We start from the raw sequence: 16,840 nt of genomic DNA, 5'->3' as shown, positions 1-16,840 counted from the left end.
CAACCGCTTGAATCCTTTTTTCAGTTGTGAATGGCTTCTTAGTCGATGTATTTTTTTTTTTTTTTAATTCAGGTGTGAATCTCTTGCCTGCTTTGAGGGGTCCTCTGTTTCTCACTACTCTTCTCCTTAGCACTCTTCTTTCTCTTTTTTCACTGCCTTCACTAGAATAAGGTGCTTTCTCATCACCTGCAGAGGAATCTCATGTATCTGGACAGCCAGGTGAGGGCACTCTTGGGTGAGCTCTCTCTCTCTCTCTCTCTCATTACTCCTTTCTACTACTATTTGCTTTCTCTGGTAAATATGAACTTATACTTGTTTAAATGTATTTCAACACACAGTAATAAACCACAAAAGACATCAAGGGAGATTGTTATGGCCATAATTAATTATGGAGCATATCTAATCTTTTGTACATCATTCATTCATTTATTCATTCATTCATGTTCAGTAACCGCTGTAGAGAGGGATTTTGTACACGATGTGTAATTAGGTTTTTTTGGATAAAGCCAGGAGTTCTGACCATTCAGCCTATACAAAGCTTAGATCAGTCTTAATATTTAAAAATGTAATTTCTAGCTAATGACATTTTTGTATGAAGAAAATACAATCCATGATAAATTTATCATACTTTTTTTTTATCATCAAAAACCTCAGCCATAATTTCTGCATAGAAAAAAGTACCGTGTACATGTGCCTTTTTTAAATTCAGTTTTTAAATGGACTATTTCCGGATATATAGGATGTAACTGCAGTTTACCTCGCTATTAATTAGATTAAATTCTTCACCACATTCTTTGTTTCTTAGAGGGTTCAGATTCCATTCCCATTAAATTCCCATCAGTGAATTTAAGTCAAGAACTGAAATGGTCAGATCCAGGAACAGAAACAAGGGCACTGAAATTCTTACAGGTTCTTGGATAGCACACAAACATCTAGTAAATGAGTACACACGGTGCGGTAATACTTCTTATCTTAGTTGCTGACTTAAGCTTGAAGAATGTGTTAATATTTACCTATTGAGAGTCACTTTACACAGGTTGCCTGATTCTCCTGAGCTAAGGAGTGTCTAGACTAATGTTTTTAAACAGAACCATTTGCCTTTAAGCCCCCAAAACACTCAGGAGATAGAAAATGTGGACCGAAGAGGCCGATCTTTTTTATTTTTTAGCTTTGCTGCCAAATGCAATATGATGTTACATAAAATCAAGAAACGATTTAAAAAGAAGCCAATAAAAAGAAACACTAATATGATGATATAAAAGAGAAGATGGAAGGATTTGAAATAAACAGATAATAAGTTGCCATTGTATTGCTGCATGAATAGTCCTAGTTGTAATTATCACATTAATCACTGCAAATTTGTCCTAATTTAACGGTATGGCTTCCACCCAGCTCGTACAATAACACTCGATCTGGCACATCCTATTTATCACTCGGAGCTACAATCTCACTCTCACTCCAGTGCTGTGATTTTTCGCTCTCAGGTCAAAGGTGTTTTTCTTTTTTTTTCATACACCCCATCCAAACACCTTGTCGTAACGGGTGGATAGTATTTTCTAAAACAGATGTTGTAAAAATGTATAGTCTCCTGGAACATCAGTGTTGTTTAAATGAGGTTTAAACATGTACAATGCTTCTGTCATGCCTCACAACACAGAAAGCTAAAGAACCTTCAACACAAATCAGACAGAGGGGTTGTTGAGCCCTCAGGTAATAAAATATAAGATACATAAACAGAAAATACACCCTTAAACACCATCAGTGTCATAAAAAAAAAGAAATGTTACAGATGTCTGGTAGAGTAGAAATGGAAGAAGACACATGAGCATATTGAGCAGAGAAATGGCAGCGCTAGAAACAGGTACAGATCCTGAGAAAGCAGAAACGGGTCAAAGCTTGAGGTCCTGGCTGGATGGGTTAACCGTACCGTCAGGAGGCGTGACTCTGTCTGTAGCGGTGATTAAGAATATTCCAGAGAATATGATCGGGGAGGTATTGCACATTGAGGGTGCTGGAATTTTAAGCAGCATGCATGTGTTGTGAGCTGTGACATCATGCCTGAATGATTTTTTTTTTCTTCTTTTAACAGATGTGTGTTGATTGCAATACTTATACCACAGCACAGTTGGATTCTCAAATCCGAAGGGGTTGATTCATTTTCTATAGCAGCACAGATCTGAATATTTATGACTGTAACATTAATGATAGGTTAATATTAATGCAATAAATCTAATACTTTATTGTTTCTATAACAGCTCATTCACGGTGGCAGATGCTCCACATAATTTAATAATAATTAGATTACAAATCTATTACATAACATAGAAAGACATACGTATAATCGTAGATATGGTGAAGTTTTCTCTAAGGTGATGTTTGTTTACTGTTTATGGAAGGAGTCTCCAGTTTCAGAGCTTTGTAACAGTAACAGTAAGGTTCCAGGAGTTAGTAATAGCAGCTATAAACATCGTTCCCTCACCAGAATCTCATTTTTCTCTTTCTTGAAGTTAATGAGGCAAAACATGCAGCTTGTCATGTTACAGAGAAACTGCGAAACGTAAACTCCTCTGTCCTGAAGACTCGAGTCTCATGGATGTTCAACATTAAATGTAACTATGAACAATCAAAAAGTGCAGTGTGTCGTATTAATAAATGATTAAATTATTTTTAAAAACTCATAAATTAAATTTTGTAATCATTGACAAATGGCTATGGAATAAGAGGAATCGTTGCCATACAAACTGAAAAACCATCAAAAATGCTCACATTTAAAGTTTGTTTATTTCATGGTTGCATTTGAATTTGCAGTTAAAGTAATCCTGAAAGTCGGGTCTTGATCTACTTCCCACACACTTGATTATGATACACAACATTTGTTATTTAGATTCATGAAATCTTGGAGCTCTATATGCATTTTTCAGCAGGCACAGCTTTACTAGCCTAGGTTAGACTAGGCACTAATGTGGGTCCTGAAGCAGAGGCCATGGGTGCTGGTACAGTAGCTGGTGGACAGTGAAGCAGGGTTTCTGTAGCCATGAGCTGAGGCACTGGAGAAGCTTTAGCCAGGCAGTAATACCCACCAGCATGGGCCAAGCAGCCCCTCGTCCTGTAATCCCTCCCACACTCTCTCTCTCAGTATCCTAAATGGAAGTCATTCCCAGTGGACCATGAGATCATAATTGCCATTTTGATTGGCTCAGACAGGGGCATGCCAACCATATACTCAAAGTGTAGCAAGCACTTATACAAAACCCCATTTTAGACACCCAGGGGTCCCATCATGTTTGCTGGCTGATGCAGGCAGGTTAGCTGGCGGACTGAGTGGTGCCACTCAAAATCCTACTGCTGCTTCTCAGATTACTGCCAGAAGCTCTGCTTGCCTCCTGTACAGAAGCTACGTCCATGGCTGGGAAGTTTTCTGTAGCCAGAGGCACTTGGTCCACGCACAATTTTACGACTTTTCCATGAATCACTAAAGGCTAAAACCCAGTTTCATAGTCCTCAAAGGTAAACTCATTAATATAATGGGTTCCACATAAAATTCCACATTAAAAAAACAAACAAACTTGGAAACAAAGATTTAGCTTAACAGTGCCATGATAAATACATGAGTTCACAACCGCATGACAAGCAGAAGGCTAGAAATAATTGACTAATTGACTGATCTCCCAGTGAGGATGTGAGGAAAAGATACTGGGGAAGGAAACAAGGACAGAGTATTTGAGGTCAAACATATTTGCCAAATGAGACGTCCTCGCTCACTGACGTGTCACTGTAAAGAAAAACACTTTTTGGTATCACATTGTGGAGCCTTATTTCCTGTCACTGGGCGTACAACATCTGTGTGATTACACACTAAGTTTGCAAGAATTTCTTTTGGGATTAAGAAACTCATTCTCTGACTCCTCACTTCTGGGTATTTTTTTTTTAAAACCAAGCCCATTTTTTTAAGCCAATTACTTTTAGCCATGCTTTTTATTTGTACCACTTGTTTCACAAATAATGATTATTATTAATGTTCTTTTTGTGCTTCTTAATATTAAGTGATTTATTGGACTTTGTTTTGTGGGGGAAGTGGAGCATTTGTACCATAGGCTTATCTGCGTAGAAAGCGTCCGTGTAACCCTCACCCTGGAAGCCTCCTGTCCTCTCTCTCTCTCTCTCTCTCTCCTCCGTTCCTCCGAGTGCATGTAAACGATTCATCCATCCCTGACTGGCTTTGATCAATTTCCACATTCCAGGCTTAAGGATGTAGAATCAGGGAGGCATCAGTTAGAGTACTGGGAAGCACCCATAAATTATGGGAAATGAATATAGAAAAGAGAAGACATAACAGAAGGTCATAAGGGTAAATCACGTCTATAACATAAAATTACCATGGATTGTACCCATTCCACACTTTGAGCACAGGCATATTTTAGTTCTGTTGATTTCGAAATGATTATATACGTGTCTTATTTTGCCTTTTCTATTATCTTGTTTTAGAGACAAATATCCCAGAAGCTTCATGTATTGTTAAGAGAGGGGGAAAAAAACACGGCTCCCAGTTTTATTAAATGTGATTATATTATAGAATTATCCTAAATGAGCATATTATTATTATTATTATTATTATATGAGCCTTTTGTTTCTTGTTCTTAACATCTTGTTAATTTCGTGTTCTCCATTGCTTGTTCAACGTTTCCACAGTGACCTTCGACTGAGATTCTTTATTATACTTAACATGTTAGTAACGAGTCTGAGACTCAGTGATTTAATTAATTAAATCATTAAATCATTGCCCCATCATCTGTCACGTCCGTTTCTGGTTGGTGCAATTTTTATAAAGGTAGACCTAGGGTTGTTTTTTTTTTAAATGCATTGCAAGTTTATTGAGTCACCAAATAATTTACTACTGTACATAATTCATAATAATTACATTTTTCCTCTGTGATCTTTCAGAAATAACAAAGCATCACACAAGAGGCCGTTTTCTTTATTTTTTTATACCACAGTGCAGTTGAATTCTTCAATCTGATTGGTCAGAAGGTGTGCATTATTTTTGTATAACTGCAGGCTCAGACAGTAGTTCCAGCTGTAACATGAACAACAGCTTTATATTAACGCGCTCTTTAACGCGCTCTAATATGTTATTGTTTCTATAGTAACAGCTCATACACAGGGACTTGTACAGCAGACACTCCACATAACCAAAGACTAATAATAAATGAGTTTAAAAAAACATGATAGTATTATATGTTGTTGAGTCTGAAGTGTCAGCTCTTTGTAACAGTCACGGTATTTTGCGAAGTTTCCCAACGTAGGAAAGTCTTCAGGACAGAGGAGTTTACGCTTTCCAGTTCCTCAGTAACATGACAAGCTGCGTTTTTTGTCGAGAGAGAGAGATGCAGGTGAGGGAATATCATGGATATAACACATGACACTCGCATGTTTCCACCACATTAAATTTAACTAGAAAGCGTTGTGTGACGTGTTGTTCAGGAATAAATTAAACATGGTAATAGCTGTGGTATAAGCGGAATAACGCACTCCAGATGGCGCAGTTATACGTAAATGATCCACTGCAGGGAGGTAGCAGTTACTCTGCTTCACGTCATGCCGCATCACACCACCCCGGCGTGGATTCGTTTTGTCTAACTGCATGATCTGCAGTGTGTTATTCCTTACTTTCTGAGAATTCAAGTTTTTTTGCCAGTTCTCACACACAGTATAGCAAAGACATGAATACACACACACGCACATGCACACACACCTTTGTAATCTTTAGCAGTTCTATTCTATGCTGAATGCTCTTCCTCCTCCTCCTCCTCCTCCTCACTATACCAGATGAAGCAGAATGAGCCTATAATCTTCATGATTCACACTATGATTGAGAGCTCGGCACCGAGGCCTCAACTATACCAGCAAGTAAGGTCTTGATGTACACCCAGCTTTACACCCGTCTCTCGTATCACAGGACCTCCTGTTACTCCTCCCTCACGGTCTCATCCAGTGTTGGGTCTATTAAAGCACATTCCATTGTTCTTTTTGGTGATTGTTACTTTCTTGCAAATGGTGTTAGCATGGCTTGAATGTATTGTGTTCTCTCCAGTGCCATGCAAACTCCCCGACAGATGCTGGCCTGATCACCCCATTGAAAGTCATTTGCAACGCCCATTCATGCTGGCTGCCATGTTTGTTATATATATATATATATATTTATATAAAAAGAAAAAGGAAGGTGACTTATCTGGACACAGCCAACATTTTATGTTTCCTTTGTGCTCTTTGTGAGTAAAAGGAGCTGGAGCCTCTCATTCCCCCCAGTTAGTGGTGGAATTTCTGCTGTATGTTTATTACTTATATCTACTCTAGAATTGAGAAAACAGATTGAAGGGAATGATAATAATTGAGCCTATCAGCTCTGTAGCTCCTGTACAGCTCATGGAGAACGTCCTCTCAGCCACCCTTGCTGCATCCTGCTTTTCATTACCTGAGAGGATCTGCCATGGCCAGCGGGGGTCAGCTGATATGACTCAGACTAGCCTAGCATTTCCCAGCACTGTTTATTAAAAATGAGTAGGAATCAGGGAGACATGCTTATTTTTCCTGTAATTTCCATCATAAGCCTGACTTGAGAATTCATCTTCCTACTGCATTCTGTGGAACAGTTCATGCAAGTTTTTTTGCTCCATATGGAATCTTGTCTTTCCGTATGTATGTCCCTCTCTGCTCCTGGTGTCGTGTAATACAAGTTATGAATGTTTCACAAACATGTCGTGTGCCGGTGACACACCACACCTTTGCCACTTTTAGAACATAAATGCTTATAAAAGTGCTGCTGCGACCTTTCATCCTCACTCCCCTGCTTCCTTTTTCATCAGCTCGAAGTGTGTGTGAGTGTGTGAGTGTGAGTGTGTGTGTGTGTGGGTGTGTGTGAGAGAGAATGGATAATGTTACCAATTTTGGAGTCAGAAGATATTTCTGCTACAGTAAACTTGATCTACACATAGGGGGTACAATGCATTACATAGTCCTCCTGCAGCACTAGAACATTCTTTTCTTAAACGATGACGAATGCCTTGCTTTAGTCCTGATACTTGTATTTTAACCCAAGGGACACTTCCTTAGTAAAAGGGAGGGTTGAAACAGTAGCACTAATGCTCTTTTGACTTATCTGCATCAGTCTTGCTTGGGTTTTGTGTCATTACTGCAGGATAAGGGTAGTTGTAGCTCCATGGTTGCACACTTACAGGTTTTTTCAGACCTGCAACTGACTGATGCTTATTATTGCAGATGAGTCCTGAGGCATACAGCGAGAGCATATATGGCTACAGACCTGAAGAACTGGATGTTGATGTAAGTCGATTACTGCATATATATTCTTAATAAAGCTTCCAGTGATTTATAGATGGAACAGATGTATTGCATGCTGATGTTGGATTTCTGTGTATGAATGTGTAAATACAGTCTCCGTACACAAACACTTCATTCTTAATGCAATAATTACCCTTGTGTGTTTCTGGATGCCCAGGTAACACTGGCCCTTAATAGATACACATGATACTTACATAAAACACAGACAGATACACCTGCCACTTCACCTGTCCCTATAATTACTGACCATTTTATTCAGTACACCACCATGTAGGGTCACTTTGTAGGTGTAAAATTACTGACTTGTAATCCAGCTGTTGCTCTGCAGAATTTGTTAATCAGTCTATGGAATGGATCGACCACTGGACCTCCACCGACCGCATATACATATTATTTGAGCGGCGAGCGCTTCTGATTTTGTGTAGGAACTCAGCATTTTAACATCTGCATACACTGCTACGAGTTATCACTCAATAATATAATGTATACATATTATTACACATACATACTTCCCTGCTTTCTCTCAAAGCCAGTAGAGAAGGTTTTAAGTTCATTAGTGTGAAATAAAATCTATCAATGTATGTTTGACTAAGCTGACATTAGACAAGTATAACATTAGTTAACGCTGTAGAAGCTGGAGTGTGTGTGTGTGTGTGTGTGTGTGTGTGTGTGTGTGTGTATAGAGGGTTGTACAGTAACCACCAGGTGCTTGGGGGAAAAAGTTGCCGCTCATCTGTTTGAGTTCAGAAAGGTTTACATGCATTCTTATTACTTACTGTATGTAACGTTTTTTTTTCCTGGAATAGGAAGAAAGAAACTTTTTTGTTGTGAAGTTTTCTTCTTTCCTGCATGTAAACTTTTCTAGTTTACACTATATATTAGTTTATAGTACTGCTATACTGAGAATGAGCTACTACACAAATAAGACCTGCTCAGCGGTGGTCCTGTGTGGACTGTTCGATATTCTGTAATGCTGTATCTTCCTGACATGAGAGTTTTACTCCTGCCTCTTTCTTTAGACTAAGTTAAGCAGATTGTGTGAACAAGGCAAAGTGGTGCGGACACAAGAGGAGAAGCTTCAGCAGCTCCACAGAGAGAAGGTAGATCTGAATCTTTACTATCCTCTAACTGAGCATTCTATGATATTTATTTGTTTTAAAAATGATCATTATCGGTTCGAGCCTGATGGGCACACATGGAAGTGCTGTTTGGATTTTTAGTTTAAAGATGTTGTGTTTATGTGGGGTTGTATCGCCTGTGTGTGTAGCACACCCTAGAAACAGCCCTTTTATCAGCGAGTCAGGAGCTTGAGATGAGCGCAGATAACCCAGTGGCTGTGCAGAGCCTCATGCAGCAGAGGGACGTACTGCAGAGCGGCCTTTTGAGCTCCTGCCGAGAACTATCCCGCGTCAGCACTGTGAGTCAGTCCACACACAGGCGCACACACACACGCGCTGTTTGTCATGTTTTGGGTCTCAATCGCCTGACTTCATGAAAATCTTATAGACTCTGTAACAGTCTTTCCAGAACAGCTCCTAAAAATTCTGATTGATACAGTACTTATACAAATAATAATTAATAATAATCACACTATAAGCATATAAATTAAAAAAGGGAAAACTCAGGACCAAAAGTCCCATGAGTGAGGCACACATTCAGGCCCTGATTTACCAACAGCCCTAATAAAGCTGTTGTTATGTGATTTACTAAAAATGATTGCCTAAGCTCTGACATGCAAAGCAGATGAATAAAAGAATAATTAAATGAGTGTTTTCCACGTTACTTGTTCCCGATAGCCATGAATACATCATTAATTCTATTCACTTTTATTTGTATAGCGCTTTTAACTATGGACATTATCACAAAAAAGCTTTACAGAAATAAATACATTCAAGATATAAATTTTACATGTATAAATTTATCTCTAATGAGCGAGCCAGAGGAGACGGTGGTGAGGAAAAACTCCCTGAGACGATATGAGGAAGAAACCTTGAGAGGAACCAGACTCAAAAGGGAACTCATCCTCATCTGGGTGATAACGGATAGTGCGATTATAAATAAATCTCTTCTGTAACTGTGTACTATATGGACAAAAAGTGCAATTGTGTAACCAGGAACCTATGAGCTTAGGAGCAACTTATGAATATGAGCATCAGAGCTATTTCTGAATTCATTATAGTTTTAACATGAAGTCTGTTTGGCTGAAGTTATCAGCTGTTCAGTGATGGAGACTTGAGTGCAAAACTGTTCAGTTGCAGTCGTAAGCCATCTTTATGTTTTCTAAGAGGTACCATCCACAGTCACCTCATTCTTTAAGCTTCAGGCTGTCCGTATGGGGCCGTCCTCAGCAGCGAGTGGTTTTCACATCAACTAAAGCACTGATTAATGGTGGTGTCAAAAGCGTACACAAGAACACAAGAATACACAGTAAAAGAGTGAGAGCACACGTGAGAGGTATATGTGACTCAAAACCTTTACTCCTTTAAGGCTTAGAAAAATACGTACTGTTTAGTATTTGAAAGTCGCAATCCTCTGGAAGCCATTCTCCATAAATCTCTTGCTTGTATTTTGAAGGTCAGAAAGCAAGTAAGCACCTCATTGTGCGTTTTGTGTTTGTTTGCTTGTTTTCTAGGAGCTGGATAGAAGTTGGAAAGAGTACGATAAACTGGAGGCTGACGTGAGTTTGGCTAAGAGGAACCTGCTCGATCAGCTGGAGGTTCTCGGCAGTCCACAGGTAGCTGTGCACTGCAAACCTTCAAATTCTCCATTACTGAAAATAAACGCTGTCAGCTATCAGCATACATATAAGACAAGCTGGTAAGAAGTGTGTGTGTGTGTGTGTGTGTGGGTTCACAGACAGAACCCCCTAGTCAGCAGCATGTGCAGATTCAAAAGGAGCTGTGGAGGATTCAGGACGTGATGGATGCACTGAACAAAAATAAGCCAAAGAGAAACGCTGAGCCAAGTGAGACTTACACTCTTTCTCTCCCTCTCTATCTAACACACATTTTAAATTAAACGTGATTAAAACCTAAATTAAAACTATCTGTTCCAAGTACAAATGGTCTAGATTTAATGTTTGCATGACCTTTTTTCCCCACAGGCTTTCCACCTTCTGGTCTTCAGAAAAAGGAGGTATGTAGATATTGCTCAGCAAAGCTCTGATTTCCTTTCACACACACACACACACACGCACACACGAGTTAAATCTCAGTGTTACAGTCAGGGTCCAAAATGTGATTCACCTCCAGACAGTGGCCAAAATTTTACCTCTATCTTGGGAATATTTTCGATCTGTAGGAGTCAGATTCAGTGCCCCCACGTCCTCCGCTTCCCCACCTTTATGAGGGCAGAGGGCGGCTGTGTGTGCCCCACCTGCCCAGCCCCAGCCAGCTTCACCCACCTCGCACAGGCCCTCACCAGCCCGAGGACCGCAAAGCCGCCCAGCGCAATGGCAGTCACAGCGTAAGAGGCTGCTGAACCGTCATCTCATCCCATACCCCCATCATATCCATGCTCCTTCACCATCAGTGTCCTCTGACCTTTCCATTCTTTACTTTTTAATGTTTTTTTTTTTTTTGGCCCCAGTATCCTCATTAATTCTTTTCTTGGGAAAAAAACATGTTGTTTATTTGTTTCCTCTAATTTTGATTCTCGTTTGAACTTTGAGCTCAGATGAGGATTTATTTAAGATTTTAGATAGATTAGACTATTAATATTGTTCACCTCATCATATCTCCCTACATCATTCATATATATGACACGACGATGATGTGTGAGTAATAGGATGACTTGAATGACTAATCCTCCCCAGGGTCCAGACTACAGGCTGTATAAGAGTGAGCCGGAGCTGACAACAGTGGCTGAAGTAGACGAGAGCAATGGAGAGGACAAATCTGATCAGGCTGCTGAGAAGGAGCCCTCTAGTACGAAAGGTGCACTGAAGCACTTTTTACCACACCAAATTAGAGTACGAAACTAGTTTCATCCTTCAAACCTCATTTTTCAACAATTCCTCTTTTCAGTGTCCTATCCTGTGGGAGTAGTGAGCTCAAGGACAAAGTCGCCTATGCCAGTGTCCTCCACTATTGCTTCTTATGTGACTTTGAGGAAGGCCAAGAAACCTGAACCAAAAACAGTAGGTCCCTTTCAATGACCTGTATACTTCTGTGGCTAGCCTGCGTCAAACCGTTTAAAGACCAGTTCACACCAGACACGTTTCTGAAGCCAAATGGGCATGCTTCAATATTAACCAGCATTTGTTTAATAAATTCAGTTTGGTAGTTGTGTAACTGTGGATCTGTGAGCACCGGATAGTCACCAGGGGTGGTGTGAATATCACCCAGAAAGCTTCTTGTGTGCACATGCATGCCAAGACCTCCCAGCGAATTCCCCATGTGACTGTATGACATAGTATTTACAATAAATACCAGTGTCATACAGCCATCTTTCCCTTGAGTTCCGAATGACAGCTGGTAGTTACACAATGTCATAGACCCACAGTTACATACCTTCTATTCCACCTCTCATAACCGCCTGGGGCGATGAATGTCACCTGGCCACAAAGTCACAAGGAACCACTCCACCTTAAGACTTAGTGGAAGGGTGTTCAGAGATGACCAACACACTCACACTCTCATTTCAGTCATGGACTCATAAGGAGAGGGCTTATGGGGCTCCAGCACATCCAGAAGACCCCAATGCCAGGCACTTGGTGGAGTGTGATGGACAAAGGTCACTTGCCCCCAGCAACATGCCACCCAGAGCACTGTGATACTCTGCAGTTGCCACCACATACGCTTTTAGAGAAGTAACAATAGCTTACTACTCTAAACGTAGTAAGCAGGAAGGATACTACTTTTGGAAGTACTCTTGAGACACCACCCCTGGTGCAGACATCACTTTCCCAGGTGTATGTCATCCACATGTCCCTACAGGGTGTCTGCCGTTCTCAAATAATCTAGTTTCATGCCATAGCTCTTTCCCGAGTTCACCGTGAGACAAAGTGCCACAGTGTGTGCAAGAAGGGTGGACATGTCCCGGGTGGCCTGCTGCCTGGGGGCATATAGGAGGCAGTCATCCAAATAGAGCCGAGTCCTCTGGCCATCAGAGGCTTTCCTTTTTACATCATGTCTCTATCCAAGTGGACTCAAACTCTTGGGTCAGAGTAGCAAATTTGATGGAGTCCGATGTTCCAAAAAGGGGGCTGATGGCAGAACTGAAGTTTGGACCCCTGCAATATTGTGTTCTGCGCCCACTGTTCTGTGTGTAGTTGTAGCCCATTGAGCAATGTTTTCAGATGTAAAGCATCTCTCCAGGGCTTCTTTGACAGCGGGCCCAAAAAGCAACCCTGGCACACACACAGCAGATCTTGCCGGGTTGATTTACACAGGGTTGATGAGACAGTCATACAGTCCAAACCAAGCAGTAGAATGGTTAACAAACTGCCTGTGTGCCTCATACGCAAGGCAACGTCCAGCGACACGATAGAAGTATCAGTGGTAGGCAGGTGGCCTAGACTGATCTGCCTGTTAATCTGTCATGTTAGCTAAAGCACGTGCCACGGAGCCCAGCTGCATTATAAACCGACAGTCCAACACTTCCATTAACACTCTCATTAAAGTTCTTTTTACCCACCTTCACCAAGGCTAGCAATAATGGGAACATGCATACACAGCTAGATAATACATATTTTAGGGGAAAAAAAGGACAATGAGAAAACTTACAAAAGCCTGGAACTAATAGGTTTTTAAAACCCCTTTTGCTTGTAATATGGCACTCAGTCTTTTTGGTTAAGTCTTTTTGTGTGTGTTTACGCATGTCTTCCTCAGAACCGTCCAAACAGTACAGTGGAGCACATTAGCAGCAGTGTAGAGGGAGTTCGTCAGCGCATGAGTGTCGAGGAGCAAATGGAGCGGATTCGGAGGCACCAGCAGGGTGCGCTGCGAGAGAGAAGGAGGGAAGACGGTTCTCTTTCCCGCAGTCTTTCCTTCACCAAAGACACCCCCTATTACTACACCCTGCAGGTAGCAACATCATCCATATGCATCATCCATACACCGCCTCCCCTCTCCACACTCAGCATGATGCAGCAAAATCATTAACTGTAATGAATTATAGTATTAAATTCTCCTGCATCTTTTTCAGAAATTCCTGGCTCTTGCAGACTATTTAATGCTGTGATTTGTTGCCTTCTAGCAGATGCTGCGGCTTAATCAGTGAAATTATATGATTTTCGCATAGGGCTAAGTGTAATATTCTGATTTGTTAGTGTTTTATGGTACTCATGCCATTCTGACTGTTCTGGTAGCATGCTGGCTTTTATGGAAGATAAATGGTTCTAATTACTTATTGCTATATAATGACTTCATAGAGACATACTTACAGACCTTCAGTTTAAATTCCAGCCCGCAGTATTAGGTGAAAAAAAGACTTTAGTTTATGTTAGATTTTTTCCATTTGCCCAGTATTCATTTCTTTTCTGTGTGTGTGTGTGTGTGTGTGTGTGTGTGTTAGATGAGCACAAAAAGAAGGGAGATGTCAGGTGGAGACTCAAACCAGATCAGAGCCACTACGTTCAAAGAAAACTGCAAAGCAATGGAGGTAACTCAGCAAGAGCTGGGATAGCAGAAAGCTCTCGTGTGTTTAAATAATTCACTTTGCACCTTTTGTCTGAACCCATAGTACCTTGTGCTCTTTTCCTGTTCCTCTCCAATCAGCAGGAGCTGGGGAAAGTGTCAGGGTCTGAGTTTGGTGAAAAGGTCTCTGTAGCCAGCAGAAGCCCAGAGCAGGGCAAACCCCTGGGCACTGAGGACAGGTAGGGGTTTCAAGTGTGTGTGTGTGTGTGTGTGCGCGTGTGTGTGTGTGTGAGCGCGTGTGTGTATACACGTACATGTCCATCTGTGTTCTGCAATTTTGCAAGTGGATACGGTTTGCTCTGTTGCATGTTAGTCTGCAGACTGCAGTGATGGTACGAGTGGACACAGAGGAAAATGATGACGACGAGGATCTCTCTGGACAAAGTCAAGATCGGATCATCAAGGACTCCTACAATCTGACGTCCTCCAAACACAGCACGACAGCTTCAGGTGAGAGGAAGTGCGCTCTTGTTAAAGCACGGTGGCATTTTGCTGACTGATGGCATTGAAAAATTGCTGTAGTATAAGAGGAATAAAACACTTTGGGACGTGCTGTCATCGCCCCAAACTATCGTGTTTTATTCCTTAGTTATTTTACTGCTAAACTGTATGTATCTGTTTGTCTCACTGACCATCAGTGTGTTTTTATGTCTAATGCATTAATGCATGTTCTTAATCTGTATGATTAACATTTTGCTTTATGGTGCCTGTTTATGGTCTTGTTTTGTCAAATGGTTTGCAGTGAACAGCCTTTCCAGTTCGCCTCAGTCTCCAAGCTCCTCTCCTCTTCCTTCCTCCCCTCCTCACCTCCCTGATGGTTCCCACTTCATGTGTGTGTAGTGGAGAAAAAAGTACAGTAAGGGTTTACTGTCCTGTTATAATTCATCTTCTATAACTATCCATACTTTACAGTTACTATAGGAAACATTCATGATTGGATAAGTACACAAAGTAGAATTTTACTATAATATGAGAGTCATTCTGATGAATGAATACAGTGTTTAATTAATAGATTTACTAATCACTTAGGGAAAATCAGTAGCTAAAATGTAGTGTTTGACTGCTTAATGGGAAAAGATAATGCACGTAAAGTGAAAGAACCATAAAACACTGAGGGGAAAATAAAACGGTATGTCTTTGTTTAGAGATTACCACTGTGTGTCAAAAGGTCATGCATTGATTCATTAATCATTATGCATTGATGATGATAGATGTAGCAACAATCGAGCCATATTTAAGAGGGGATGCATTTCTGATTCAAATCCACATCTCTGTCGATCTTGTGATTATAGTTTCACAAGCTCCTGAGAGAAGGAGGCATTCGACAGCACAAAGGCTTGTTGGCTAGCAGGATCTTGTGACTTGAGCATTGAGCATTGAGCAGTCACTTTGTGGTTTTGCATGTTAAACACACCAAAAAAAAAAGTAAAATAGGTCATAATAAGACTAATTATTATTACTAGTAGTAGTAGTATCACAGAATAATTACATATATACAGTCGGATCCATAAGTATTTGGACAGTGAAAAATTTTTTGTAATCTTGCCTCTGTGTACCACCACAATGGATTTGAAATGAAGCAGTCAAGATGTGATTAAAATGTAGAGTTTCAGCTTTAACTCAAGGGGTTTAACAAAAATATTGCATTAACCATTTAGGAATTACAGCCATTTTTTACAGAGTCCCTCTATTTTCATAGTCTCTAAAGTAATTGGACAATTGACTGATAACCAGTTTAATGGCCAGATGTGGTCTGTTCCCTCGCTATTTCATGATAAATTAAGGTAAAAGGTCTGGAGTTGATTCCAAGCGTTGAATTTGCATTTGGTAGATTGTTCATTGGAAATCTCAATATACAGTCCAAAGAGAAAGGAGTGAAGGAGGCCATCATTAGGCTGAAAAAACAAATCAACAATTTGGTACATTTTTAAAAAGAAGGAATGCAATGGCGAACTCAGCAACACCAAAGGCCTGGAAGACCACAGAAGACAACTAAAGTGGATGACTGCAGAATTCTTTCACAACATCTAGCCAAGTCATGAACACTCTGCGGGAGGTCGGCTCATTGTCAAAGTCTACACTCAAGAGACACCTTATTGAATGTAAATACAGATGGTTTAGCTCAAGATGCAAACCACTAGTCACACTCACTTTTTGCTAAAAAAAAAAAAAAAGTCTGACCAGTTCCGATGTAAGATTAACTTGTACCAGAATGATGTGAAGAGAAGATTATGGAGAAGGAAAGGAAGGGCTCATGATCCAAAGCGTACCACATCATCTGTCCAACATGTGGAGGCAGTGTTATGGCATGGGCATGTATGGCTGCCAGTGGAACTGGGTCACTGGTGTTTATTGATGATGTGACTGCTGATAGAAGCAGCAGGATGAATTCTGAAGTGTATAGAGCTACTTTCTGCTCACATTCAGTCAAATGCTGCAAAACTGATAGGACAGCGCTTCACAGTACAGATGGATAAAGACCCAAAACATATAGTGAAAGCAACCCAAGAGGTTGGAAATGGAAGGTTCTTAATGGCCGAGTCAGTCACCTGACCTCAATCCTCAGCATTTGGTGATGTCCATAGGTTCAACACTTCAGGCAGTCATTGACTGAAAATGATTTACATCCAAGTATTAAAAATAATCCTTATATTTATGATTTGTTAGTTTGTCCAATTACTGTCGGGCCTGTGAAAATGGAGGGACTGTTAAAAAAAAAAAAAAAAAAAGGGCTTTAACAAGAGTTGAGCTTCATGCAATATTTTTGTTAAACCCCTTTAATTAAAGCTGAAAGTCTACCCTTCAATTACGTTGAATTCTTGATTGCTGCATTTCAAATCCAATGT

The 16,840-nt window shown here is 40.5% G+C and overlaps 1 protein-coding gene across 20 annotated transcripts in view; it reads left to right on the top strand.

Moving 5' to 3' along the window:
* The window catches only part of plekha5 (pleckstrin homology domain containing, family A member 5), a 106,442-nt gene that overhangs the window by 87,867 nt on the left and 1,735 nt on the right, over positions 1 to 16,840 (top strand). For 6 of the 20 annotated variants that reach the window (XM_053241782.1, XM_053241777.1, XM_053241774.1 and 3 more), the window contains 16 exons: positions 166 to 219; positions 5,827 to 5,907; positions 7,276 to 7,338; positions 8,376 to 8,456; positions 8,624 to 8,773; positions 9,989 to 10,090; positions 10,213 to 10,321; positions 10,460 to 10,491; positions 10,657 to 10,821; positions 11,171 to 11,291; positions 11,382 to 11,494; positions 13,188 to 13,382; positions 13,873 to 13,959; positions 14,076 to 14,173; positions 14,308 to 14,444; positions 14,737 to 14,850. In XM_053241782.1, coding sequence (XP_053097757.1) covers positions 166 to 219; positions 5,827 to 5,907; positions 7,276 to 7,338; positions 8,376 to 8,456; positions 8,624 to 8,773; positions 9,989 to 10,090; positions 10,213 to 10,321; positions 10,460 to 10,491; positions 10,657 to 10,821; positions 11,171 to 11,291; positions 11,382 to 11,494; positions 13,188 to 13,382; positions 13,873 to 13,959; positions 14,076 to 14,173; positions 14,308 to 14,444; positions 14,737 to 14,834 — 1,686 coding nt within the window. In that variant the 3' untranslated portion in view covers positions 14,835 to 14,850. The remainder of the gene's footprint in view (positions 1 to 165; positions 220 to 5,826; positions 5,908 to 7,275; positions 7,339 to 8,375; positions 8,457 to 8,623; positions 8,774 to 9,988; positions 10,091 to 10,212; positions 10,322 to 10,459; positions 10,492 to 10,656; positions 10,822 to 11,170; positions 11,292 to 11,381; positions 11,495 to 13,187; positions 13,383 to 13,872; positions 13,960 to 14,075; positions 14,174 to 14,307; positions 14,445 to 14,736; positions 14,851 to 16,840) is intronic. The other 14 variants (XM_034313212.2, XM_034313211.2, XM_034313209.2 and 11 more) reach the window with 8 other exon arrangements.

This window comes from Pangasianodon hypophthalmus, chromosome 18 (assembly GCF_027358585.1).
Source record: "Pangasianodon hypophthalmus isolate fPanHyp1 chromosome 18, fPanHyp1.pri, whole genome shotgun sequence".
Taxonomy (NCBI): domain Eukaryota; kingdom Metazoa; phylum Chordata; class Actinopteri; order Siluriformes; family Pangasiidae; genus Pangasianodon; species Pangasianodon hypophthalmus.
Note: the sequence above shows the minus strand (reverse complement) of the source record. Positions and strands in the feature narration are given on the sequence as shown.